Source organism: Mycetomoellerius zeteki, unplaced genomic scaffold, assembly GCF_001594055.1.
Source record: "Mycetomoellerius zeteki isolate Tzet28-1 unplaced genomic scaffold, Tzet1.0 scaffold124, whole genome shotgun sequence".
Taxonomy (NCBI): domain Eukaryota; kingdom Metazoa; phylum Arthropoda; class Insecta; order Hymenoptera; family Formicidae; genus Mycetomoellerius; species Mycetomoellerius zeteki.
This window is the reverse complement of record NW_017256169.1, coordinates 267,797-293,524: the sequence shown is the minus strand read 5'-3', so window position 1 is coordinate 293,524 and position 25,728 is coordinate 267,797. Positions and strand designations below refer to the sequence as shown.

General features: G+C 38.7%; 1 protein-coding gene across 1 annotated transcript; it reads right to left on the bottom strand.

Annotated features, from left to right (window-relative positions):
* Window positions 1-3,412: 3,412 nt before the first annotated feature.
* On the bottom strand, window positions 3,413-24,319 carry LOC108731337 (MAP kinase-interacting serine/threonine-protein kinase 1). The gene is made up of 5 exons (XM_018461623.1): window positions 23,842-24,319; window positions 10,745-10,879; window positions 5,256-5,612; window positions 4,340-4,910; window positions 3,413-4,246 (listed from the first exon to the last, which is right to left on the bottom strand). Exons 1-5 carry the CDS (start codon window positions 23,894-23,896, stop codon window positions 3,790-3,792), a joined length of 1,575 nt encoding a protein of 524 aa, XP_018317125.1. The 5' UTR covers window positions 23,897-24,319; the 3' UTR covers window positions 3,413-3,789.
* Between the last annotated feature and the right edge of the window lie 1,409 nt (window positions 24,320-25,728).

Here is a 25,728-nt window from a genome sequence, read left to right as displayed (position 1 = left end):
ATTACAAGAATAAGAAAAGTGATGGAAAATTAGCTCTTGTCAAGCCGCACACCCTTTTTTTTTCTCCCCCAACAGAACGTTTTCATCGAAATCAAAGACCGCCAGTGACATATTCTCGAGCGCAATATCTCTCTTATTTCTCTCCTGTAAAAAAGGAGGATGCGCTCATCGCCCGTTTGATGATACAAAACTTTCTTTAAAAAAAAAAAAAAAAAAAAAAAGATGCGCATCCTTTGTGAAGATATGTGTCAACCGCGCGGATATCATCTTGATAAGCGGATTTCACGACGGGGCAAAACCCGACGAAGAGTGCGCGGGGTAGAAGATGAGAGGAACGGGATGCGTACCACTTAAAATATATATATGACACATGACGATTATTTTTTATTCGTTTTTTTCGCGCTTTTTTTTTTCTTGAAAAAGTGTAACGAAAATTTCTCCGCTCTCCTCGCATCGTGATTCGTTCCTCGTAGATTTTACCGCGTCACAGCGTTGGCACGACGCAAAAAACACACCTACGTCTCCCACAGACCCTCTTAACGATTACATTCTCTCTCGTTAACTGCCACTCGGCAAAAGGATTTACAACGCTTACTGTGTTACTATAGGGAAGAAAATGAGAATGATGATGTCCGCGTTTCGCATGTACAGTCGACCGCTGCGCTATACCGAGATCCAATGTTATGGTCCAGCCACTGCACAAGAAGCATTATCACAATTCCAATCTTCGGCGATCGAAAACAATTACCGTTGGCCGCTCTAACTCTCGTAAAATGGGCGAACGAAAGCATCAGATCGAGCCATTTCCGAAACGGTACAATGTGGAGATGAGCGTGTAAAAGGATAAAAATAAACAATCTGACAATCGGTCGGTATGACTCAGCGGTACCTTACGCTACGTCTTACGATAAGGTGTTGGGTTTTCTCTTAAAGGCTAGCAATTAGTTTCTTTCCACATGCTCTCCTTTTCACGCTTGCAAAAAAACACGCACATTCTCACACCATACACACGTGTACACATGCATTTATACTCACACTCTATTATACAATCTTAAATTCGTTACGCTTACAGATCTGTGTATTATGGCCATTTGTATATTTTTTTCTTTTCCTTTTATATTTTTTTTCCATACAAACACACTTCCTTCACGCACCTCACTTTCATATATCCTCTTATAATATATGTTCTTTTTCTTTTTTTTTCTTTTTTTTTTTTTAAGAAAAAGAAAGAGCATTCACATTCGAGCCCATATTGATACTTTACCAAAACGCACGATCGACACAAGAAAAATCCTTTCGTTTCAGGACCCAATAGAAGAGATAATAAACAATTTTGTAGCCTTTTCAACCGGTACATGCTTAATTGCTTAATGTGTAAAGTGGATTATATTGTATGAAACTTCGCGCAAGACAAATTAAAAAAGACAAGCGAGAAAAATGAGCTTTTTTTTATGGTAGAAAGATAATTTTGTTATACAGCTGATTGAGGAATGACGCAAAAAGTTGTTAAACCTTGCGCAAAGAGGCCGATAAATATATTAATCTTCCAATATTTCCTCTTAAGAGAGCTCGCATTATATATATTGCTTTCCGTATTTCTACACATAACTTTTTTTTTATTTACACGGATTCTCATATATATAATCTCATCCACGCGCGCTATAAACTCTAAATCTTTATTTTACCGGTACTTACAAAGTACAAAGAAGACAGAGGTTGACAAAAGCCATATCCGCCATGTCCTATAGCAAGCGAATGACTTTCTAAGAAAGTTTCCAATGATGCAATTACAATGTACAAACGCATGTTACGCTCTCGCAGCCCTCCGGAGTTACACGTTTCTACAAGGACGATACCGGAATCCTAAAGTAAATGCCAATACAACCTCAACGTTAATTCCAGAGGGAACCGCATTTTATAAATCTTACAGATAAGCTTTTTCGCATTTTCTCTCCATCTTCATCGCTTTCAAATTGTACGAGTACATAGAATAACGTGCGCAGCGATCTCCCAGCTGCCCTGAGTAAAATCTGTCCACCGCATCAAGATGTGATTGAAAGAAGTTTTTTCTCATATTTTATTTTCTTTTTGATCTAAAACACGATAAAGTAAGAAAGAAGTATATCGATAATTTATTTCTACTCGAACCAAACTGCTTCGTAGATTCGTGCATAAATGTAGAACAAAGTTTATAGAAAAGACAAAATAATTTGTACGAAGATATAAAGCATTATCGTGGGTGGATTGATATTAAAACAATTTTTGGTCGATAAAACTCTACAAAACGCATTTAACACATAAATCAATAACCGATATCCCGTAATTTAACAACTAAGAAATTTTAAACAAACCAGCCATTTTCTCTTTTTGATCCAATTTCGTAACTCCTCATTCAAATGTTGCTTTGAAATCTACCGACTTATGATCTATCGCGTTTCTATTAATCTAACATGAGCAAACTAATCTGCACCTGTGGGCCGAAATACGCTTCACCCCTGTTTGCTCCAATTCGAGAATATATTATGGCTCGAACATATGTGAAACAATATCAAAAAAGCAGTAAAAGGAACATCTTTTTCGCCTTACGTCGGTTGCGTCTATCGATCGTTTTCTTTTCTTCTTTTTCGAATTTAAAGAATTCAGCAAACAAAAAAATAAAAATAATATTTACGTAATAGGGACATTCGTGCGTTCAGCAGCGCACGAACTATCACGATCACGAGGGTCTTTACTTTCCTTCTTTTCTTCTTCTTCTTCTTTCCTTCCATACTCTGTCTATACACAAACGCGCGCATGTGTCTCAACATACACACTACTACGCAAAAAAATAAGACCGTGTCAACTGACACATCAACGTACTGTTCCGAATCATGTTCGGGATGCTTATCCACAATGTTGATTCACTTGCACAACACGATGTCAAACGTGCGAATGAACGAAATATTCAAATGTATATCAGTATGTATGTAAATTCATATTCGTATCTGCAGATGATGATATACAATGTTCGATGCGCGTGTTGTGTAGCTATCTCTGTACAATATGCAACATACGACTGCGTGAATAATTACACGCAGCGTGGTTAACAGCGTTCGATGAGAAATCAGACTTGCTTTTATTTCCATAAAATATGAGAAAGGAATTACTCGCGCGCGGAGCGCAACGTCGATGATTGAAGTCAAACTGTGGTATATTATCTTTCCTTTTGCTTCGATTATGATAAATATCGTCTTTATACCGCGGCAGGGTACACTTCAATGCGTTTGCAGCGCACATACCATTATATTACGATTACGATTTACATTCTAAACAAAAATCTCTATATAAATCCCTTATGTTATACTTTACATTTTTCTTCATACATTATTTTAATAGTTACATTATTTTAAAGTCATAACTATCGCGTTATCAATTAATATATAATTAATTTTAAGAGTGAATAAATCTTACATTTGGAAATAAAAACAATCTGGTTATCATCCAACTGTCTGTTAAAAGGAAAGGTTTAAAACAAAAGAAGCTTAGGACTATCGAAAAAAGAAGATAACGACAATATTCTGTTCGATTATTTTCGCGGCGAATACTTTTCGATTATTATCGCTGTCGTCACTATCGTAAATGATTGAGCCTGTTCTCATTATCCGCGCAGAATCAGAGACTCGACTTACATGCTACGTTAGCTTCCTAAGCCATTGGAAAAGGTATTGTACATCGTTTGCGTTTTCACGTAGCTACAAAGAGACAAATGATACTGTAGCGAGAAAAAGTGATCGGTTCTACAGCGACCTCTCAGCCACTCGGAGACGCAATTACCGCTTTGCCGGTTTGACGTTCGAGCAGGTCTGAGCGTGCCTTCAAACGGCGTTGCATCAGACGACTCTCGGTCGGCGGTGACAGCCCAAACCAATTCTGCAGCGAGTCCTTACCGATGACGCGATTCTTTCCGATGATCTTGGGGTCATTCAGATCAACGCTGGAGCGTACAGAGCAGGATTTTGGTCGCGTGCCGTCAAACTCGCTGGATGAATGCGTCGTCAAGTGCTTGCTGTTTTCGGATAATTCGCTGCTGGAGTCGGACATGTGACCGTACGGATGATTATCATCGTCGGTCGACGACGTGGACAGTCTGGGCTCCCGATTCTCCGCCAGCTCCTCGGGATTTAGAGAGAAATGCTGAAGTACCACGCGATTCACAGCCATTGCGGACTCAGCGAACGCTGAGAGTTCTCTAGCGGAGTTGTTCCTCCTGGAGGTAAACATAACAGACGTATTATACGCAATAATAATAAAAAAAACAAGAAATATAAAAGAGCTAACACACCCTCAGGTAGATACTCACCTTATGATATGAGGCGTGGTAAGTGATCGATCACCAGTTTCGACGGAAGTCGGCCCGGGATTAATCCAGGGATGTTTCAAAATACTATCGGCGCTGAGCCTCTGGTGGGCCTCCTTAACGAGCAAGCCTCTAATCAAATCTTTCGCGTCCTCGGAGATACATCTCCACTCCTTGTCGGGAAATTCGTATCTGCCCTCCTGAATACTGGTGAAGAGCAACTCTTGACAGGCCTGACAATTTTCTCCCCTGCTCCAACCGCACTCGGTGCCGCAGTTTCCATAGAAGGGTGGATAACCGCAGAGCAGAATGTACATAATAACACCGAGGCTCCAGAGATCGCAACGTTTGTCGTAATAATTGGCCTCGCCGATGAAAGCCTCGACCACTTCCGGCGCCATAAACTCGGCGCTGCCCACCGGTGTCAAAAGTTGCGGCGTTGCCACAGGACTAGACAGCGAGTTGTTGAACTTGATACCCGATCCAAGATCGAAGTCACATACCTTGATTGGCGTCAACTTGTCCGGATATACGCACAGAAGGTTCTCAGGCTTGAGATCTCTGTGAGCAATACCTGAACACACAACCAAATATATAAGATATAAAGATTGTGACCAATTCCTAATAATTCTTATCGAGTAACGCGTTCATCTGAGTGCGGTCAACTCGATGGATTCTGAACCTTCTATATATACTTCGGTTTACAAAAGATTAATTGAAGAATTAAAGGTTGTGAGGAAAAGGAATATGAAGTCAATTGTATCCTATTTCGAGAATAATGAACTCTATATATATATTATATTCTATATATATATATATTCTAAAGATTATTGGTTATTTATTATTATACTAAAAATTATTGGTTATCTTTTTATCGGTTATATAAATTCGTGCGATTATTTCGTCTCATCAAAATTACCTTTCTTATGAAGGAAGTCGAGCGCACTCGCAATCTCTTTGACAATCTGGCTCGCCTCCCTCTCAGTGAAGTGAATCCGTTCCTGAATCCTATTCAATAGCTGGCCACCGTTGATCTTCTCAAACACAAGATAGAATTTTTCCTCGTCCTCGAAGAACTCGATTAGCTGTATGATGTTCGGGTGGCCCTGGCAATGGTGAAACGTCTCGACTTCTTTAAACACCCTGGCACGCGCGTGTCCGGGAATCTTATCAATGATCTTCACAGCATATTCGAGGTCCGTGTAAAGAGATGTACAAGTCTGGACCGAGGCGTAGGCACCCTCTCCAAGAACTTCTCCAGTCAATTTGTACAGTTCTGTAACAGCAACATCATTCTTCTTTATGTAATCATTTTTTAGACTAAACGTCTCACTTCCTCAATTGTTTGCTCGATTTCTAATCGACACATCATACTCTTCAACAAAAGAACGAAGAAAAAACTAAAAATACTTGACGATTTTGCATTGCACATCTTACATTGCACTCTCACACAGTTCACACATCTACTAATCTAGCAAGTGTCGTAAGTCGCATGAATGTTTTATTATTCATATTAAGCACTTCCGAATAAAATAAAAATATAGCCTTAGGTATAAGTATAAAGCACCCTCAATTTATGTCCTTAAAAGAGTACGAACTGCTAGTAATAAAAAAAAGCCATAGGGGGACCAACAAAATATTTAAAAGTTAAAAATAAACATTTTTCGATAAAACTATTTTTAATTTATTTTTCGGATATAGAATGTTTACGTCAAATTTTGGGGGTGTTTGAGGGTGTTTGTATGAACACCGTGTTTCATACTTAAAGCTAAGACTGTATGTGCTTTTTGTCGGATAAGCGGATATCGGATCTTATCCGATATCCGCTTATCTGACAAAAATCACATTATCCGTTGCCTCTCTAGATTAAATTATTAAAGAATCCAAAACCATATTTTTATCTGTTAATTTAACTATTATGTAATCCGCTAATAACCTTTTATTCTTATCTAATCTTTTACGCGTTCAAACATTTGCAAATGCTCGCCAGACGTATAATTTCGAGATGTACAAACATCTCTACTGAGTGCTCAGATATTTGCGGCAATGTTGAGGCATTTCTAGAATCAAACGTATATTTGTGCGTCCAAAGCTTGCGAAACTTTCAGATTCATCGAAGCAAAAGACATCGTAACTTCTCGAGTCCGCGAGCGTATGGATTCACCGCGATGAATCAATGCGACAGACCGCGTGATACTTCATTCGGCATGGAATTGCGCGTCGTTCTCTACGAGCACGCGCGATTGGCGATTACGTCGTACTGTATCGCGTTGTCATTGCAATGGCAAGAGGGGACCTAACACCGAGAACGAATCGATCGAAGCGCTCGAAAGCAGCGCGTTAGAAACGCTTTTCCTTCGCGACGCGATCGGCGACGAAATGGTCGAGACACCCTTTTTTTCCTTCAGTTCGGTTTTGGTCACGCTAACCGGAATCCCTGCGAGACAAATTTTATTACTACACACTGAAAAATACCGTATGCCATAATAGTCACTTGTGTGTTTCAAGTATTTTAAAAGTTCGTATATTCACAAATCTATCATAAGTTCATCACAAGCTTATTTGTATTGAGGCAATAGGATTTCATTTCGACTAGGTGACTCGATAGATTCTTGCCTCCGAACGATGAATTATTATAAATATGATAGGACAATAATATCACACTGTAAGTTTGAAGAGATGCCACGTTACTGCTCCGTACAATTTTTAATACAAAATCTTCTATGTGTATTAAAAAAATACACAAATATACTACTATATTGTAGCCTTCAAGCAAAAAAATATCAATCTATTGCTGAGAAAAATAATTACTTAATTTATTTTCTTCTTTTTAAGTAACGGTTATCTTTAATAAAAAATACTTTCTTGATGAAGAATCTTAAAATATACTTTTACAAATTTTAAACTCATTATTATGTACTCAAAACAAGAATTTATTTTCTTTTGAAGAATATTATAAAATTGATCGAGAGAAGAAACGACTTTTATAATAAAAGTAAGTCGGATTTATTTTTTAATATTGTCTTGATTGAAGTATTAAACTCTCTTACTAGGAATTTCAGAATATATATTGAATAAATTTGAAATTGAATTTTGATAAACTTTTTTTAACGATAGATTTACGAATACATGAATTTTTAAAATACTTGAAACAACACTGAAAAACCCATTTATTTGAATCAATTAATTTCTAGTTTGGGTAAACAAATCCTTGGTTGATGCAATAAAATAATTTAGTTGAAGCAAAAAATATTGGTTATTGCAACATTTTACTTGTTTCTGACAAAATAAGTTTATCAGACGTTTGAACCAAGTTATTTTAGCGCATCAACCAAGGATTTGTTTGCTCACATCCAAAGAAGAGATTAATCGATTCAACTAAAGGAGTTTTTCAGTGAAGTAACTATTGCTTGCGTTCAGTATATACTTTTCTGTACATCTTGTATCGGGACGGATAATATTTGTATCTCGGATTCTCTGCGAGTCATTGAAGGAGAAACACACACACGTTGACCTTTTTGACGATGCGCATCATGTTTGATCGCGATTGCCTGTTACGGTCGAAAAGGCCCAATTATCTCCGGTTTAAACAGGCTTTGGACCTCGTACGCGCGGTGTTCAGCGTATGTGTGTGCGTCCTGCTCTAACGACCAGGCAATGTCAAGGTCGAGAGGGGGTGGCCGAGATCGTAGCGTGGAACTACGACGCACATACACCGAATTTTCCCTCTCTCTCGGAAGTCCGCGCGCCAGGCTACGTCGCCGGCAGGCGGCAGCGGCTCCTTTCCTCCAACGCCGAGGTACCGCGCGCGTCTCTCCCTGGTCCATCCCTACCGCGTCTCGAGCGTTATACCGCGCGTCTCTGTTTGCCCACGTCGCTGTTCTCCCGCGTCCCTCGCCACCGCCCATCCCACCTCTATCGTTCCGATATTATACGTCAGAATACGCGCGCATGGCAGCGTCGCTCAGCGCCTAGCAACCAGAAGCCGATAATATGCCTCCACGTCCCTCTACGTCGTTCTGCGTCAATTTTAACAGCGGCCCTCTCGAAAATAGCGTCTCGAAAATTGCGCGATCATCGACCCACTCGCAATTAGCGACCCGAGAACAATAATATCCCAAACTAAGGACGATAACGATGCAATCGCAAAGCGTCTTCAAGGAAATCGAAAATGCTTAATAATTTTTATAACTGACGATCCGTAGACAGATATCCAATGACAATTTAGGCGATGTCTAATGACATATTGGACGTTTTCCATTTATGTCCGTTTCTACCGACGTAGATTAATTTTAATCTCAATTTAACTTACTCTTCATATTTTTTTTTTAATTCTTAGAACTAGAAAAAATGAAGAGTTAGTTGAACCGAGATTAAAATTAAACTACAGATCTAAACTACTGGGTAGAAACGGATATTAGTGACACAAACATTTTCTGTCTTTCTTGACGTTCCAATGAGAAACAAAGATAGGACATTTATTTCGATTTGTGCCATCGAATGGAAAGCACCCTTTGTGTACAAATTAGGCGGATTTTCGATCAAGTGTTTCGTCGACTTTTAGTGGTATAAGCCGATGATATATACGGTTTCAGAGCGCAGTGGAAGCTTCTCGAACCGAGTCGAGCTCGCGAATCGATCACGTGGAATGACGCAATCGGCCGAGATTGTGAACTTGATTCTTGTTTACTTAAAATAATCAATATTTCTTAATGACATAACAATGACCAATTTTTAACCACACATCTTCGTTAACATACGGTCATTAGCGTAGATAATTATACGAAAAATTTTGAAATATGTATAATTTATTAGAATTAAAGGAATTAAAGTTATATGAATATTTCTTAAAAAACAGAATAACATACGAAAGTAGCGTTAAAATAGTTTAGGAAATGTTATAGATTGCAATAATTCTTTTCATCAAAGATAAATATATATTTATTACATTTCATCAAATTACTAAAACGTAAATAAATGTACTCGTCTGATAAAAAGTCAAAATCAAATTTACAAAATTTCCTAAACAATTTTAACAATATTTTTTCTTGTATATATTTTAATAACATTATTTCCATACAACGTATTACTTCAAAAATAAAATCTACATCTAACTTTAATTTCTTTAATTCTAATCATTTATGTATAAATATTTACCAAAATTTTCGTAAAATTGTTCACGCTAATGATCGAATAAAATTAAAAACGATAAGGAATGTTCTTGCAACTTATGTCTCTTTCAAACATTAATTATTAAAATCGATTAAGAAGATTAATTATTCTGCGTCACGATATTAATATTGATCAATTAATCCACAAACAATAGCTCATGAATAATTATAAAATACAAATTACGATGCTAAAATGTGAAACGTCCTCGAGTTCGAGGGTCGAGCGAACCGACGCGAACCGACGCGACGCGACGCGACGCGACGCTCCCGCGCCGAAAACACGTACAACGAATTCATGGCTCTCTGTGAGCCGCGCGCCGTATCGATCGAGCGAGCGGCTCCGTGGCCGAATAACCGTATTTGCCAGCAATGCCAGCTGCGCAGCCAGCTCGGATTAATTCCAATCCCGCGTTCTTCGCATCTCTCAACCAGTTTACCAGCTAGGGGTGCAAAAACCGCCTCTATGCGTAAGTTATTCGAAGGATCGTAAATACCGACGTTTCTTCATCCGATTACGTCAACAGTACAAGTGGAACGGTATGCGCATGATAATAGACACGTAAACAGAAAAGAAATCTACTCAAGATTCTCCCGAGAAAAAGAAAGAGGATCCTGCCATTGTTTCACTTCGGTCTATTCTTTGAAATGCTCGGCACCTCGAGGGAGAAGTAAGAGCGAACTTCCGGTGTTTATAAACAAGCGGCGCGCAAAATTCCAGGCCGCCTGCGCGATCGATTACCATCCCGCGTGAGTTTCTCGAGCGTTCCGAACTTGTTCAAGGTCAGACCTACGAAGAAGGACTGCAAGTAACTGGTGTAAAATAGAAAGAGAGGGAACTATGGGGTGCGTGTGCACGGAATAATGCACCGCGTTGTCTCGCATCGAAAAATCAAGAACAGCCGTTCTATCCGCTCGTACTCCTCCTCTCTCCATTCTATCTCGTTTGGGGAGCAATTTAAATGATTACATATGTAGTATATAAATTCACACCGAATTATTTAAGCAATTAAGATCAACCTTGACAGTTAAAGACATTTATTCTCTATTTATTTACGTAATCATATTTATGTAATCATATTTACGGTCCCAAGAAATTTTTTGTTTAATATTCTCTCTCTCTCTCCCTCCTCCCCCCCCCTTCTCGCGACAGAATCCGGACTCGCGCAATTTCTTCGCGTGACGACACCAACGTTCTTTAACACCTCTTATATTTTAGCGCCAATATGTGCGAATTTACCTTGGAAGCAGGAGGACACCACAGAGGAGCCGGAGCGTCTCTTCCTGCGCCTCTTGCGTCTCGCCTCCTCCTGACGGGCCTGTACCGCGCTCATAGACTCCCCCGTCGAGGCTACATCCCGGCAAGTCCCATCGCCTGAAACATATCGTTCATATTGTTACATATTATCAATTCGTTGATTAATTCCATGTTTTTTCCGCGGATGGATTTTAATGCACGGAAATAACGGTTTTGCTGAAGTTTCTAAAAATTTAATTGGATCTGAAAATAATTTGGTTCGTATGTTAGAATAATTATGTAGGAAACTTTAGCACGATGAACAATACTGTAAAAAGTTTTAAGCATTATTCCATCAGTTTGAACGTCGTATAGTCCTACATAATTATTTTAATGATTCAAACAAAATTATTTTCAAAACTCTATCTAACTTAAAGTTTTAGATACTTCAGCAAAATCGTTCTTTTCGTATAAAAAAACTTTAACCAGATACAGATTTAAAAATAATTTTGTTGGATCGAAATAATTATACAGGAAACTCAAGCATGACGAACAAAAAATTTTGACGTTCTAATAATCAATTTGATGTTTTCCATAATTATTTTGATGATCAAATAACACTATTTTCAAATTTCTATCTAGCTAAATTTTTAGATACTTTAACAAAATCATTCTTTCGGTGTAAAAATAATCATGTAAAAATCTCAAGTATGATGAGCAATGATGCAAAAAAATATTGACAATTTCTAGCAATCAATTTAATGTCCTTCATAATTATTTTGCTGATCCAATGAAATATTATTTTCAGATTTGTATCTAGCTAAATTTTCAGATGTTTCAGCAAAATCGTCCTTTCCGTATGGACTTCCATTAATGGATTTAATGGATTTCCATTAACGGACGTGAATAAGCTCATATTTCACAAGTGCGGACAACACTTGAAACTACTGTTAATCTAATTCGCCTATTTTCCACATGATTAACATAAACGAAGATTCTGACCCAATGACAAGACAAAGACGGCACGATCTAAAAATAGCGGTAAAGCAATTTTTCAGCGTGAATATGCATGTACGTCGTAAAACGGGGCATCTTTGAAGACATGGTTGCGCAACGAGCATGTTTATTTGCGGACAAAGTGATCGTGGCCTACCACACGTGACGGACTCGCGTTTCGTGTTATCGTAGTTTATTATTATTGCGAGCTTATCGACGCCTATGGTACCATCGCTCGACGGTTAGTCATTCTCTCGAGAGTTCACCGCTCGTTACCACACTAACGATAATTTTCATCATCGAACGTATAACGTTTTTAAATCTATCACCCATGTTGTAATAAATGTACAATAGGTATTAATACAAAAAATTAATATGATGCACAGAAAGAACGGTTTTACTGAAATATCTGAAGTATTTGTTAAAGTATCTAAAATTTAGCTAAATACAAATCTTGAAAATAACTATATTGAACCATCAAAATAATTACACTTCAAGCCAAAAGTTTAGAAATGCTTTTTAAAAATTGATATTTTGAGATTACTTATCTATTTAAATATTCATAACAATTTTTAACAATAATTCTTCAAATCCAATAATAGTTATTGCCGTTATGGAATTTACAAGAGAGAGAGAGAATTATTTTTTTTTTAAATACATTTTATTACAGATATTTGAATAAGTAATCCCAAAAACGTCAATTTTTAAAGCTTCCAAACTTTTGACATGAAGTATATGTAACACAAAGCCTAAAAGTTTTAAGTGTCTAATATATGTACACATATTTTGATGACATAATTCGACATAATTATTTACACATCTAGCTAAATGTTTGCATGCTTCAAAAAGCCATTCTTTTCATATATACGCAGTGAGGATTTATCATCAAGTAATTTCCTTCGCTTATTGTACACATTACGTTCTACCTTTATTGTACTTTTTGTACTTTCACGAATGCGTATACGCCGCAATCGACATTTGATGTCGACGCGGTTCGAAGTTCGTTGAAAAAAAAAAAGATAAATGGAACTCTCTCTGCTATGAAAAAGAGTCCCGCGCTGCGTAACCAGGGGAGCTTTGCATTCATCGAGATACATCGCTTTTATGAATAACCATACTCTCATTAGTCGATGGTTTAAAATAATGCTCGCGTATCGTTATAATTATCACCTGGTAGATGTTGACGTATCCCAAGCTATTTCCAACGCGTCATAAAATTACCGGCGTTTAATGCGTTTTTATGTGCCGATCGCGTAATTCGGTCTGCGCTATCTCGACCAAAAATAGAAACTCAAATATCGTGGTAAATCGTAAAAAAGATAATAATTAAGCGGTAGAGAAATATTATTGAGAGAATTGCTGTTTCATCATTTCTGGCCGAACGTTCCCTCTGGCTCTCGAATATCGCATGGGGTACTTCCCCTGTGTAATAAAACACAGAAGGGAGAGGGGGAAATCCCAGGATTCCACAGGGGTGCCACGATTACAGAGGAGGACCGAACTTTTGTGCCCAGCGGAGATGGGAAACGTACGCGCAATCGATTTAGCCGGAGGCTAAATGAAGATGGGAATAATTCCCCCTTTCGTTTCTACCTCTCCCCCTCCCCACCGCTTCGGCATAACAATGGCAGCTTCTCGAAGCTTCCCTGGTAAGTTCTCTACTGCGTGTTTTGGACACGTGTACGCTCCGGAATAATCGGACGGGCCGAGCCCTCGTAGAATTCGGATCGAACACGGTACTGACGAATGTTTAACCCTTCGGAGTTATTAACGATCCATTGAAACCACTCAATTATAAATCTCTAACAAACAATTCAATTTTCTTCATGTTACATGAAAATTTTTGATTATTATTAAAATATATTTATTATTAAATATATCAATTCTTTTTTATACGAATTGTCATTCTGGTTCCTTGAAATTAATTAGTGCCTTTTAATTAACACAAATAGGTTTCACAGACTCACATTGTAAAAAAGATGGGATGTAAAATCATGCGATGTTTATGTAATTTTTATCATGTTAATACACTGACATAATGTGGATTTAACATATGGTTTAAAATTTATGTTAACACTATGTTGATGTTAATATCAACACGATAAGAATTATGTATACACCGCATGGTTGTCCACACTTATATTTTAACCTGGTGTGGATTTAACATCACGATTTAAAACTCATGGTGTTAAATTCATGTTAGTGTTTTGACACGACGAGAATTGGGTGTTAAATCTACACCTATATTTTTTAGAGTATAACGTCATTAACTGTGTGCAGATTTTGGCGTCAGCTCCGGAAGATTAAGCGTGACAGTCGACAATCGGTCTTTGTCTAACAATTCACGCGACGGTCGATTAAGTTCCGAATAAAAATTTCCTGGAAGTGAAATTACTTCGCCTAGAATCTAACGTTGGTTCGCGACAACGACCAGCGATTTGATCTTGCACAGCTTAGTCGGTATACATCGTAAATATAGGTTCTCTGTCCTCGCACTTTCTAATTCAGCCGCTAAAAATGGAACCGTTGGTCGCTGATACCGAGACCGTGATGTCGGCGCGGCGGCATCGACAGTTCGGCGTTTCCCTCTCTGTTCTCTCCGCTGGGAAAGTTCACTCGCTTTGGAGCGGCGCGAAGGCGCAGCTCCGGGAGAGACCGATAACCGGTACGCGATTCACGATCCGCGTGTTAACGGAGATACACGACTGCAGCAGATATTTACGCGAGATGTATATCGTCGGTCGGGGTCACGCTGTATCTTACAGCGACGTTTCCGCGACGGTCATCTCAGTTCAAGTTGAGACACGGTTCGAATATATTTTCGCGTACTAAAAAATTTCTTTTTGCATTGTGTTATCCTATTCATAATAATTTACATGTTTTACATTGTGTTTGTATTGCCTAATTTATATAAAAAAGATTCAGATAAATTTAACGTTGCAATACGTTACATTACGTAAAAATTCTGTGTAATCTTAATTAAAATATACGGCACAATCGTGAATTAGACAAAGTATTTATAGGACCCTTTGCGGTCTTATGAATTTGACTCAACGTACGCGTTACGGTAATCTATCGTATTTGCGATTATAATCGGCAAATTATATTTTTAGGATCTGCATAAATTCCTCCAAGTAATAAAAATTCCTTAATTCGCATACTAAATCAGTCGATGAGATTGAAAACGCTATAATACTTGATAATATATTTACTTGATATATTTCGTTTATTTACGAGAAACAGTTTAGACATCGCAATGGATTAAAAATTATCTAAGTTTCGGAAAGTTATAATCAAATCATACAATTTTTACATTGCCACTTGGTTCAGTCTAACCGCAACTGAGCCAAAAAATAAAAAACCTCAAAGTACCTTAAGTATGACGATACAACGGTAGAAATGACGCGGTGGCTAGATTGCAACGATAAACCGCGGGGTGTCTTTCGAGCGACCTGCGACGCGGAAGAGGTTTGCGCTGATGCGCGTGGGCGAGGACGTCGCGGTGACGGTCGCCACTCGCGGTACACAACAGCGATGAATAACAAAGTACCGGCGAATGCGCGAGTGAATCGACTCGACTTCGCGCCACTCCTTTGAGAATGAACAGACAGCACTTGAGAGACGCGTGGGTCGAGGAGAAATCAGAGCCAGATCGAAAATGAATGCCGCATAACTGTAGGCCGGCCGACTCCTCATTGTCCCCGGACAATCATAATGACTGACTTTCGAGAGTTTTGCCGGGGATCGAGTCGAAATACGACAAAGGGAAAAGCGGTTATTGAGTCGGAACCATCGGGACAGCTCGAATTGTTGCCCGGAGCAATCCGATCGCGGACGCTGCCTGGTGCACGCGAGTTAAATATAACTCGCGTGACGATGACTGCGTTAATCGATGACAAATATAGTTCAGGCCACGCTCGAGGCTCGGATGCAACAACGAAACGAAAAGTCACGTACACCCGTTTCTATCAATGTAGATTAAATTTAACCTTGATTTAATTTATTCTTCATCTTTTTCTAGTTTTAAGAATTAGAAAAAGATGGAGAGTAAGTTGAACCGTGTTTAAAATCGATTACGTTAATAGAAATAAACATTAGATCCATTTCTACCAATGTAAATTAACTTTAATCCCGGTTTATTTACTCTTTATCCTTTTAAATTCTTAGAACTAGGAGAAAAAATAAGTTAAATCGATAAAGTTAATTTACATATTAATTGACATCAATCGCGGCGGGGTTCTTCAAGGATTCGTTAATCGTCACGTTTCTAGAAAACTCGAGACGAATTGATCGACTCAAGTGTTACTCGAATGCGTCTCTTCGAGCGGAAAGACAATCAATAGGTAACGAGACGTCAAGAAATCTCGGCGCGGACTCGAGTTTCACGATTATCCAAAAATAAAAGTACGAGACAGGATTGGAACTTCGGCAGGATCGCGTTCGCTCGTCTTCCTCTCTCTTTCTCTCTTCTCGCCGGAAGATCAACGTCTTTTCGATTGACCCTTCTCCACTGATCTCGTATCAAATGTCGTTAATCTCTCAGCGCGCGTAGTGGCCCGTTCTAGTATTTTCACGCGTGATCATAAATTTCGGTAGCGCGGCGAATGTATTTTCGTGCCTTCACCGTCGCCGCACAACGACCGACACTACGAGTTCAATGACTGGCACAGAAAAGGAACGCCGCCATCTTACGCGAGATATGCACGTACGATAGTGTTCTATCCGCGTGCGCGCGCGTGCGGGAGCTGCTGATTATGTGAAAATCGTCACGGGGGTGATCTCTCTTATGCAAGTCGTTAAGGACACATCGGTATACAACGCCGCAATTAATACTTCGTACATATGAAAATAAACGAGACTCGTAATTTGTCAAATTAAAATAAAACAGACGCAAGCAGCTTCCGAAATGTACAGTCTTGACCAAAGTATAAAGCACCCTCAATTTATTGTATTTTTTTTTTTTAAAGACGGTAATAGAACCCAAAGGAAAGCTATCAAAATGTTATAAAAATAAATATTGAGATTAGAAACAGGACCGTTTATATGAACAAATCAATTAAATATCAACCAAATTGGAAATGCGTCAATCACTGTTAAAGTTAGATGTTGAACTAATAAAATATTATTTTTAAAATTCATTTTATTCAAATTTTAATAAAAATAAATATGAATAAATGTTTTTATTAAAATTGTTATAAAAACAAAAATATCATTTTTTAAATTTTCATTAAATATAGAGTTTAATTAATCTGTTTAGTCAATTTGTGGGAGTGCTTTATATACATTCATACTTTTGACCAAGTCTATAATTACGCTGTCTTGAACGAGTCGGCGATAGGAAATACAGAGTGATGCATGAAATGTCATATCTACTATTTAATTATTTAATTTTCCAAGCTTTAGTAATTAACTCTATTTTTAGTAATAAACTCTAACCAATTCTGTATTGCATTGTTTTATTATGTACAAAGCAACGTATTATTATGTATAAAGCAGCGTATTATTATGTATAAAGCAAATGGTAAGAGATTTCGTGCGACACCCTGTAGCTTCCGTTTACTTTAATTATCTTGAGACCCAACCTGCTGAAAGCCTCGTTCGAAATGTCGAATCGCAAAGATCATCTCGGCCGATCGAGAATTCGAGAGGAAGGCAATGCGATTCCGTATAATAGCGTATCATTAACGATCGCATAAATTAAAACGAGCAAAACGATGGGACGCGAATGCCGTTGCCTAATTAAAGGGTCAGGCGGAAGGAGAGGTAATCACGCGACGTGACGGAGCGTGACTTCTATTTTTCCAGCTGTTGTCGTTACGTGAGGCTGCACATATGTGACGCGAAGGATCGGAGAATCGCGTATCTCGAAATTTTCCATCTCGCAAATAATAACATATCGATTATTTCGCCTATATGGGAGTTTTGTCAAAGTAACTAATCTAAAAATTTAACTAGATACAGATTTAAAAATAATTTCGTTGAACCAACGAAATAATTACGTTATACACAATTGGAAATTCAACTTTAACCAGGGAATGGAAGTAACTCGTTACTTATAACGAAGTTACAGTTACAAGTAAGTTTTTTTGGTAATTTACTGGTTATATATTATATAACTGCGTTACTATAAATAATTAGAATTTTTTCAGAATTTTTTAATACCGTATTTTCTCATGTTGGTAAAAATAAGAAAATGCAGTACTAAAAAGTTGATAAAAAATTCTGAAAAAATTCTTAGTGCTTTATGAGAAGAAAATAAAATTTCCTTAAAAATATAATAATTTCGTAATTCTGAAAAATATGTGACAAACTGAAATATCTGTCTAATGATATCTATGTCATGTAGAAGTATAAAATAATTCCTGAAATATGTATATACTTGGTTGTCAACTGCCACAGCGCCCCTGCGGTGATTTTTGACAGCTAAGAAATATTCTACCATTATTTCAAGAATTATTTTACACTTCTACATGATATATCGAACAAATATCTCAGTTTGCCGCATTTTTTACAGGTTTCAAAATTACCAAATTATATTTTTAAGAAAAAATTAAAAAATAAAACTAGTGTCATTGTGTTGTATATTGCTTTTAACATTTAAACAAAAAATATTGTATTTAAAAATATAGTTAGATACAGATTTGAAAATAATTTTGTTTGAATCAACATAATTTAATTATGTTAAGATGTTTGGAAGTTGGTTGCTTGAATGTTAAATTTTTTGCAGCGTCATCTAATATTTAAGCGTTCTATATTATTTTAATTATTTTAATGGTACAACAAAATTATTTTGAGATCTGCATCTAGCTCGATTTTTTTAGATATTTCATATAAATAAAGATATAATTTTTCTTTTTGTGTAGGAAAATAAAATTAGCGTTTACATAATCGGTTTTGATTATTATCCAAACATTTAATTAAAATTATTTCACTAAGAGTTTTAGTAACTATCATCTAAGCTCAGTTATTATTAACATTTTTTTCAGTGTATTCTTTCCGTGATCGTCTATAAAATCCTTCCGATTTGGTATCGAATAAAGGGAGGAATCCGAGAGAAAAAAAAATACCAACGCGGACATTTGTTCTCGACATTTCCATTTCGCGTGGGGTAAATACGTTAAAATCGCAGTTACACTTGTCGCGCTTTTGTCCGCGGCGTCATCGGGTATATTTGGGCCGCGCGCCTCGCCTGGTTGCTTTGTCTCTCCTACTCATCGCGTATTCCTTTATTCACGTCCGGCTCCTTCGCAGAAAGACGCGATAACGCATGTATACGTATATATAGCCTTAATCTCTTTTTATTCGCCGGCCGAATGTTATACTCGCTGTCTCTCGCCGAGTTCCTCGTTGCTCAGCTCGCGCGATCGAACGGCCAGTAACACGCTCGTATAAAACGCGATACGTAAACCGTCGACTCTTTGTTCCACGTATCGCGCGTGTTTCCCTTTAAGGACGCGTCGAGTTGACATGCGCGGCCCGGAACCCTTCCTCCCTTCGTTCTTTGTTTGGGTCGCCCTATAACCGACTCGCGCTCTCCCTTCGCGTCACGAACCGCCGCGCCGGTGCCGAGAAATCCCAAGACCCCCTCTCGAAACCTCATATACCGACTAACCCACTTGTCCCCCTCTCTCCCTACCCTCCTCTCTATCCATCGCCCAAAAAATAATCCGCCGTGCCAACGACGCGACGCGACGCGACGCTCCGCTTGGAAGCGACGTTGCAAAATGTTCGCTCGTTGCGCGGAGCTTCTTTAGCTCCAAAAATATTATTTCCCCAAAATTCAAAAGATAATTGGCGCAAAATCGTCTCGGGCGTCAAACGGGATTAGATTCAGCGTGATTCGATTTGCGAACGAGGCGAAATAATTTCGCAGACGTGGACAAAAGTAAAGACTCCGTATATCTCAGCGGTCTCGTATTTATACCGATCGATCTCTTATTTCTTCGCTTTTGATCCTTTTCTCTCTTTCCGTATTAATAAGGAAAAATTGCGGATGCGACTATAATTACTGGGGACTTTATATAAGTACTGTTACATATATGCGTGTGCACCATTAATACTAACTGAAAAAAATGCATGTAATTTTACATGGAAATTACATGTTCATGACTGGAAAATTACCTAAATATAATTGGAAATTTATTTTACAATTTCCAGTAAATTTCCAATCATATTTAAGTAATTTAGATAATTTTCCAGTCATAAACATGTCATTTCCATGTAAAATTACATGAATTTTTGCAGTATAGAAGTAAATATTGTGTTTCCTACTATGATTCATTATTAAAATGATAAATATAACTGATGGTTTTACAGTGGCAACTTTAAAAGTTACTACTAGTGACTTTATTAAAAATTGTTACAAAACTATCATAATCAATCGCAGCTAGAAACTTACATTTTCTCCTTCTTCGCTTGTGTAAGGAGAAATTGCGGATATGATTGTAATTACTAGATTTTATATCTGTACTGTTATATATTATATATAGTACGCATGTGCACCGTTAATACTGGAAGTATCAACGTTTCTCACTCACTTGGGCCTGGTTTTTCATTTTACGGTACTAACTTGTAGCTTTTTCTGGTATTAACTTGTAGTTTAGATTTTAATCTCTTGACTTAATAATAAATGTAAAAACTATATTCTAGCTGTCATTAATTACTAAACTGATGGTGTTATAATGATAACTTTAAAAGTTAAAACTCAGTTTAGTAATGATTAACCATAGCTAGAAAAAAATCCAAGTTTTATATTATTATCAAATTAAGTCTAACCACAAGTTTATCAAAAAATACAAAATTGGATCTAGAAGGACGAAGCAAAATACCATAAAAATAAAGAAAATGATGAAAAACCAAATATTTCATCAGTATAATAAAGGAAATTATTGAAATGTCGAAAAAATCTCACAATCTCAGAATCCTATTCATCTGATACTAATCTAAAAGATAGAAACGGTCAATAGTGACCGCTCGATTTCTATCGTGTTAACGGACTGACTGCGTCAATGAACGGACAACGAGGTGGAGCTAGAAGGTTGTCGAGCGGGAGATGATTATGCGAAACACGCGCGTTTGTTTCGTCATCCTGTTATTTCGGACGCTAACCGCACGTCTCTGTTTTTACTTTATTATGCCCGCTGACGCATTGCATAATTTCGACGCGGCGCCATCCAGACCTCGGGTATTCTTCCAGGTTTCCGCTTTTAGAGATAACGAAGACACGGCGTGGTATAATTAGCAACAGGCTCGCTCGATTAACAACCGATCGAAGGAGTAAGGAAACCCACGGGAAAGTGTACACGTAAACAGAAGCGAACGTGTATCAAACCGCTCGTCGCTCGCGACACGCGTAAACGAAGTGAACCAGGAATCTACTCGCGCGGTTTGTCGCTTTTCCCGACAGCCGAAGTTGTAAGTGACAGTCGCATCGAAACGCGTAGAATGCGGAGACGACACCACGACGGTGGCGTAACAGGAAAAAATCAATGTACGCGTACCGATAATGCTCGTCGATAAGCGCTTCGGGCTTCAACAGAAGCCCGTTTGCACGTCGCGATTCCACGCGGCGTGACGAAAACCCGTTCCTGTAAACGTTGCACGAATCGGAATTCCGTCAACGAGAAAATCGGCGAGCGCGTCGCCCGTTATTATCATTATCTCGAAATTAACGCGAAATTAACGCCCTTACAGATATCCAATACCGCCAATTTACTACTGAAAGGTAGTGATTAATTACTTATTTTGAATATTAAAAGCACCGTACAGTACTTTTCATACTCAAAATAAGTAGTCTAATTATTATCTTCCAGTATTAAGGTTGTATCAGGTGTAGTCTCTGCAAAAAAAAGCGACTGGAATTGGAAATTATACTTTCTGTGTAATTGAATGTTATGTACAAAGTTGAGTTTTTTTTTTTAAGAATAAAACATTGTTTTTTAAATTATGTTTTTAATGTTTTATATGCGCTTTAAATAGTATTACAAAAAATGTGTTTAAAACATGATTTTTTACCAACTTTGATTTATATACATATAAAACAGTTCAATAAGGTCAATATTTATATTTAACAATACAATTTTATAGTTTAAATTTTAAATAAAAATTTCTTATTTTATCATAATTACTTTTTAAAAATACGTCCATTTTTTATTGAAACAATTTCTTATCAAAGTTCTACCGCCGCTAAACTTTTTGTATCACTTTCACAAATATACAAAAATCTGTTCATTTATTTTATTTTGTTAAAAAAGATATATATCCTTCTCTCTGCAAGAACAGCGATTAACGTATCAAATTCCTGCTCACACACACACACACACTCACACACACACACACACACACACACACACACACACACACACACACACACACACACACACACACACACACACACACACACATTAACTATTTCTTTCAATACAGATTAACTTTAATCTCGGTTTAACTTCTTATTTTTTTCTAGTCTTAAGTCAGAGAAAGATAAAGATTATATAGAGAAAAAAAATATTCATTTGAGTAAATTAATTCGTCTTTATTTCTTTGGTTGAGAAAAATGTATGTATTTAAAAATATGTTATTTAATTAATGTTTCATACATGCTTTCAACAATATTATAAAAAAATGTGTTAAAAATATCGATTAAGCATGTTTTAAACAATTTAAAACATGTTTAAAACATGATTTTTATCTGACTTCATATAAAGCAACTTTTAAATGTATAAATATAATACAGTACAGTATGAGGGACAGAATTTACCATAATTATTACTTGCGTACAGTATATATTTTTCTGTGTGGAGGAACGGACATAAGTGGCCGTGTTTAATTAACTAGACGCGCGACTGTACGACGTGCCGCCGGTTCGAGAAAGTTCTCCGTTTCCGTCGCCCCTTCCGTAGTCGAACCCGTATCATTCCGTATTCGCAACGCGGATTTTCCGCGACGAAAAGCAAATCGCTGAACGAGCGTTTCGTCGCATTCTCGTCGCGGTTTCCCTCTTCCTGTCAACGACTGGAGCACTCAAACCCGTCGATCGTTCCTTTCCTTCCATCCGCCTCTCTCTCCCTCCACCCCGCGCCGTTTCCACCCTGCCCGTCTCACCCCGCGAGAACGGTGAAAACGCAAATTGCGAAAGAGCGTTCGCCCCGGCGTTCACCCGTTACCGGGTCGTTATATTACACATCGACCGGCAAAAATGGCCGCCGCGCCGCGCCGGCCGCCGACTCCAGAAGTTAGCCGGTTCGTAAAAACAAATATCAATATATGACAAGACAGTTCCGTGACTCGCGGCGGTGATTCCTTGGAGAATCTATATCGCGTATCGAAATCTCTCTCTATAATATATTATAAATAATATACTCTATGACTGCTTTCGTTTCAATCTTGTGTCACCCTACGCATTGAAGACTGGGAGTTGCGAATTAGAGATTACAATTCGATCAGAAAATTTTCATTTTAATTAGTTTCACTCTGATTGACTGAATTGTAATCTTGAATCCGCAATTCCTCGAAATCCAAATCCGTAATGCGACGCGGATTTCAGCAGACAGTCAATACAAACATCGTTCTATCCTTGGCATTCAATGAGTAATAAAAGGTTGTTGCTTTTTGCATCAGCACCTCTCTCTCTCTCTTCTCTCTCTCTCTCTCTCTCTCTCTCTCTCTCTCTCTCTCTCTCTCTCTCTCTCTCTCTCTCTCTTCAACGTTCGAGTACATATTTATTTCATTTTTTAAGTGCAAAAAATTGTTGCAGATTTCATGCAACGCGACAAACTTAAAGATAGAACCACAGAATTTGACACATGTACTGAATGCATCTCCCAAAAAGAAACCAGCCTACATAACAAACATTACTATAGTATTTTTGTATACGATATTTTTCAAGAACAAGGCTCCTGATTCCTCGAAGAATCCTGAAATCCTTTTTTCTGACGGGGTCATTGGAAATGTTGACAGAGAAAGAAACAAAAACGCTTGATTAAATCTCAAACAAGCCAACAAAAATTGTGTGTTTCGATCAATTTCGAATACTCCAGCAAAATTTGAATTTCTGTTCGAATCCAAGCTCGTTTATTAAGCCATGAGAGTGGAATTTTACTCACCTCGTCCGGCCTCTTGAGTGCCGTCTTCTCGTTCCTCCAGAATCTTCTCCACCATGTTTCCTCTCTCGAGTACTCTCGTCGCCTTTACGAAACGATCGTCCGGGAAAGATCGGAGAATCTTCTGGTTCACCACTGTCGAGAGATCTTGTCCGAGCGCGTGTTCTCCGTTTCTCGCACCGATAGTAATAATTATAAAAAAGAGTCAGTCGTATATACAAAAAACCCTATCCACTAAGAAACTGATATAATCTTTCTTCGGAGCGATGTTTCTCTCTCTCTGTCTCTCTCCCTCTTACTCTCTCACACACACTCGCTCTCCCTCTCTCTCTCCCTCTCTCTCGCTCCTCTTCGATTCCTTTTTTCGCGGAAAAGGTCGATGTATATCAGCGTCGATATCACAGATGTAAATAAATATATAAAGCCTATCCCTCTATCTATCTCTCTATCTCTCTCTCTCTCTCTCTCGCTAACGTATATATATCTCCTCTGCAATCGCTCGTCCTCTTTTTTCGCGAAGATGACACGTCCACAGGTGCTATTGATAACGATGTTGTTGTTTTTCAATAAATACTATCACAGACTTTGACACCGCACTTTCTCTCGGTCGGTCATCCTTCGCTCTCACTCTCTTTTTCTCTCTCTCTCTCTCTCTCTCTCTTTCTCTCGCCCTCAGCGTCGATCTTGTTCGCCGGTGTGTCTTCCTCCTCTCGCAACCGAGCGGCCAAGCCCTTCCGCCGATAAGAAGCTAAGCTCGCTGTCAGCCTCTCGCCAGAACCTTCTCCGCGACCTGCTCTTCGCTGCTGCTGCTGCTGCTGCTGCTGCCTCCTCCTCCTCCTCTTCTTCTTCCTCCGCCTCCGCCGCCGCTTCCTCCGCCTCTCTCCGCTCCTCCGCAGCTCCCACCCAGCTGAAGGTTTTTAACCGGATGTACCGGGCCTTTTCGCACGCGAAAGCCCCGCGATGGTCGTCGTGGCTCCGTCGTCGCTATCGCACAGCCTCTCGCACGTAGCGGCAATCGGGCTCGGAAGCGCATTAAAAACCCTTCGTCTAACACATCTGGCCTCTCTTCCACATCACCGTCCCTCACTGCTCGGCAGTTGGTTTCCGACTGAGCTCGACAAGATGGCCGGCTCCCGCTTACTAACACTCCGCCACCCGTCTCACCGCCCACCGCGGACGCGGACCGCGGATAGTGCGGGTCCTCTCTCTCTCCCTCTCTTCTTCTTTCTCTCTCCCTCTTTCTCTTTCTCTCGCCACCATCCGCCGGCGAATCACGAGGCTCCGTCGACGCCCTGCGAGTCACGTAGGCAACGTGGTTCTCAGACAACGGCTCCGCCGCGAGATGACGCAAACCGCGAGGTTTGTTGGCGAGAGGCCCGCGACGCAGCTTCTTCGCGAATTCTTTCGAAATCACGAAAGAATACGGTGACATTTCACGGTACCGCCACGCACGTCACGCGAGGATCGCACGATTTAAAAAATTTTTTTTCCTAGCCTGACGAATGTCCGCCGGAGCAGCTGCTCGCGACTGTTTTGCGCGTTACTTCTTTTTCGTCCCCTCTGGTTTCCCCTCCTTCCGTTTCGGTGACGTTCGCCTCGGCGACGAGTAGCTTGGAATACGATTAGGTATTTATATTTTACTTCTGATCCTTTCCAATGTTTATTTATTACGGTATTTTTGTATATCCTCGCTTCTCCGTTTTCTTGATTTTTATTCTCTATTACAATTTATTAATTGGCTGAGGAAGATTAATTGACTGAGTTAAATTGAAACATTCGGAGCAATCGGTGACTGCTTTGCTCTAATTGGTGCAAAAGTAATCGTCAATCGCTAATCACATTCGTGTAATAATTAGTGTGATTACGGCTTTAGATTGATTATTATTGTTG